The sequence below is a fragment of the Octodon degus genome, unplaced genomic scaffold (assembly GCF_000260255.1).
Source record: "Octodon degus isolate 3935 unplaced genomic scaffold, OctDeg1.0 scaffold00186, whole genome shotgun sequence".
NCBI lineage: Eukaryota > Metazoa > Chordata > Mammalia > Rodentia > Octodontidae > Octodon > Octodon degus.
This window is the reverse complement of record NW_004524762.1, coordinates 309095-312108: the sequence shown is the minus strand read 5'-3', so window position 1 is coordinate 312108 and position 3014 is coordinate 309095. Positions and strand designations below refer to the sequence as shown.

At 49.0% G+C, this 3014-nt stretch overlaps 1 protein-coding gene across 1 annotated transcript; it reads left to right on the top strand.

Moving 5' to 3' along the window:
• Window positions 1-769: 769 nt before the first annotated feature.
• On the top strand, window positions 770-2108 carry LOC101567311 (guanine nucleotide-binding protein G(s) subunit alpha-like). The gene has a single exon (XM_004643951.2). It carries the CDS (start codon window positions 957-959, stop codon window positions 2106-2108), a length of 1152 nt encoding a protein of 383 aa, XP_004644008.1. The 5' UTR covers window positions 770-956.
• Window positions 2109-3014: the final 906 nt, after the last annotated feature.

Below are 3014 nucleotides of genomic sequence, written 5' to 3'. Positions count from 1 at the left end.
AGACACTCGGAAGAAAATAGTGGGAACATTTCCTCCCGCTGTGCTTGGTCATAGATTTTTAGGTATGACAACAAAAGCATGGACAACAACATCAAAGTAGGTATATTGAACTGCATCCAGATAAATAAAAAGTTTCCACAGTGCATCCAAAGAAAATTATTTGGCACAGCATAGGAAACTAAAGAATGAAAAGGCAGCCTTCAAGTACAGAGAAAACCACTGGCAAGTCATCTAGTAGTCGATAGGGATAATATACAAAATATTGGAATTGAAGTCCGTATAAGTTCAAGAATCCAAAATATTTACAAATGAACAAAAAACAGGACCTAACGACAATAGATTAATTTTAAAAGGGCAAAGTACTTAGGCGGGAAGATTCCTAGGGTTAAAGGTCAATCTGGGCTACATAGTTTGCTCAAGGCCAGCTTGAACCCAATTACCAGCCCTACCTCTAGGAAAAAAAAAAGTTGGGGGGCTGATGACCTGAGGTTGGAGCATTTGCTTCCAGCGCGGAGTCTCCTGCAGTCTCCTCTTTCTCCACTGGGGTGTGCACCCAGAGCGGAGAAGGGGAGTGCCACGGGCTCTTCTTACCAGGGGTGGCCTCATTTTGAGATCTGAGATCCTCCAACCAGAAGGCGAGCCGGGAAGGAAGACACGCCTCCCCCCGCCCGACTCCCGCCCTCTCCTCCGCCCACCTCTCCCTTTTCTAGCCGTTGCCTCCTCCTGTGGCCAGCACTTGGAGCCCACACAGGCCAAGCTCACCGAGGGCTAAGAGAGGCTGAGGAGCTGTGCGTCCTGCTCTCTGACCACCAGCGCAGTCTCTACAGCCTGCAGCGCGGTCCCTTCGGCTGTCAGCTCGGTCCTCTCGACCTGCACCGCGGTCTCCTGGGCCAGCAGCACCTTCTGCACCTCGGCGTCCCAACAGCGGCATCCAGGGCAAGTCCCGCAGCCTAGCCATGAGCTGGTTCTGGAGCTGCGGAAGAGAAGGTGAGGGTGAGGAGAAGGTGCTGCGTGAGGTCAGCAGAAGGACACACCGACAACTGAAGGAGGACAAGCGCCTCTATCGGGCCACGCACCGCCTGCTGCTGCTGGGGCCCGTGGGATGTGGCAAAAGCACCCTTTTCAAGCAGGCAAAGATGCTGCTTGGGCCGAGGTTTCATGGAGACAGCGAGCGGGCCGCTGAAGTGCAGAAGGTGAGAAACTCCCTGAAGGAAGCTATTGAAAGCGTCCTGGTGGCCATGAGCAGGCTGCAGCCCCCTGCGAAGCTGGCCCACCCTGAGAACCAGTTCAGAGTGGACTGCATCCTGGGCGCCAGGGACAAGACCAGCTTCAGTTTCCCGCCCGAGTTCTTTGAGCACGCCAAGGAGCTGTGGGAGGACGAGGGCGTGCGCTCCTGCTATGACCGCTGCACGCAGACCGGGCTGCTGGACTGCTCCCGCTACTTTCTGGACAAGATCGATGTCATCAGGCAGCCCCACTACGAGCCCAGCCACCTGGATCTCCTTCGCTGCAGTGTCCACATTCCCGGAATCTTTGAGACCAAGTTCCAAGTGGATGAAGCCAACTTCCACCTGTTGTATGCAGATGGGCTGTACTACATGTGCCGGGTATGGGCCGAGTACCTCAGCAACTTGACTGCCATCATCTTCGTGGTGGACAGCAGCAGCTATGACCAGAACACCACTGGGACCAACAGACTGCAGGAGGCTCTCAACATTTTCAGGTCCCTGTGGCGCAGATGTCCCCACCCCTTCTGTGTGCTTCTCTTCCTCAACAAGCAGGATCTGCTGGCTGAGAAAGTCCTTGCTGGGAAGTCCAAGATTGAGGACCACTTTCCAGAATTTGCTCACTACACTACTCCTGAGGCTGCTGCTCCTGAGCCCGGAGAGGACCCCCGCGTGACCCGGGCCAAGTACTTCATCTGCAGCAAGTTTCTGAACATCGTCAATGCTGTAGGCGGTGAGGACCGCCACTGCTATCCTCAGTTCACCTGTGCGATGGACAGCGAGAACATCCAGCGGGTGTTCAGTGACTGTGCCCAGCTGCTCCAGCACGCACGTGAGGGAAAGCTGGTTTTAGACGGGAACTGTGCTTTAATTAAAGCATAAACTCAATTCATTTTTGTAAAATTGAAGGTCATTAGTACAATTTGTGTCTGTACATGATATATGTTGATTCCTCTTTTTTCAAATCCCATCTCCATCCCATCTTTTCAAACCCCCTTGATCTTCCTGGTCACAAAGCTCGGTTTTCATTTTACCCTTCTTCCTCATTTTTTTCATTCCCTTCCTTTCTTTCCCCTCCCTATTTCCCGTCTCTTTTGGAACAGTTTCTTTCTTTTCCCCAGTATCTATTTTACATTTGAATTCCAATTTACATTTTCAGTTTCTCACTTGAGAGAGATAATGTGACATTTATACATGTGTGCCTGATTATTTCACTGATGATTATGGTCGCAAAGTGCTTTGACAATACATGCCTCAATTTTGTTTTTCTGGATGAGTACTTCCTCAATATGTTAAAAATAAAAAAGCATCATTTTTATGCATTCAATGTTTCTGTTGCCTCCAAGATTTAGCTATTATCAACTATGTTGCTCTCAATATGGCTATGTATAGGTTGCTGTTGTGTGATGCTTTTAATTCTTCTGGGAACATACAGAAAATGGGAGTTAAACTCAATTAATTCAAAATGATAGAAGAAATAGATATGGATGAGAGGCATTGTAGACAAGGTCCAGAAGAAAAACAATGCAATACAGAACTTTATAATTTATAGGCTTATTTTATAGTAGTCACCCAAAAGGTGAAATGTAAAAGAATGCAAGGAATCTTTCCACATGCTGAAGAACCAGAGAATCCACCTAAGGGCCTAGATCACATGTTAATGCCTTGAATGGTTCCAACCAAAGCCCTAGAGCCTATGATGATATCTCATGCAAGTTTGTTTTGTGAATTTTCACTGGAAAGACCCAAAGGCCAGAGGTGGGAGTTCAAAAGTCTGCGTCAGCAGGA

Bases quoted from the DNA above. Each gene is read 5' to 3' on its own strand.
- LOC101567311 (XM_004643951.2), top strand. From the start codon at position 957: ATGAGCTGGTTCTGGAGCTGCGGAAGAGAAGGTGAGGGTGAGGAGAAG.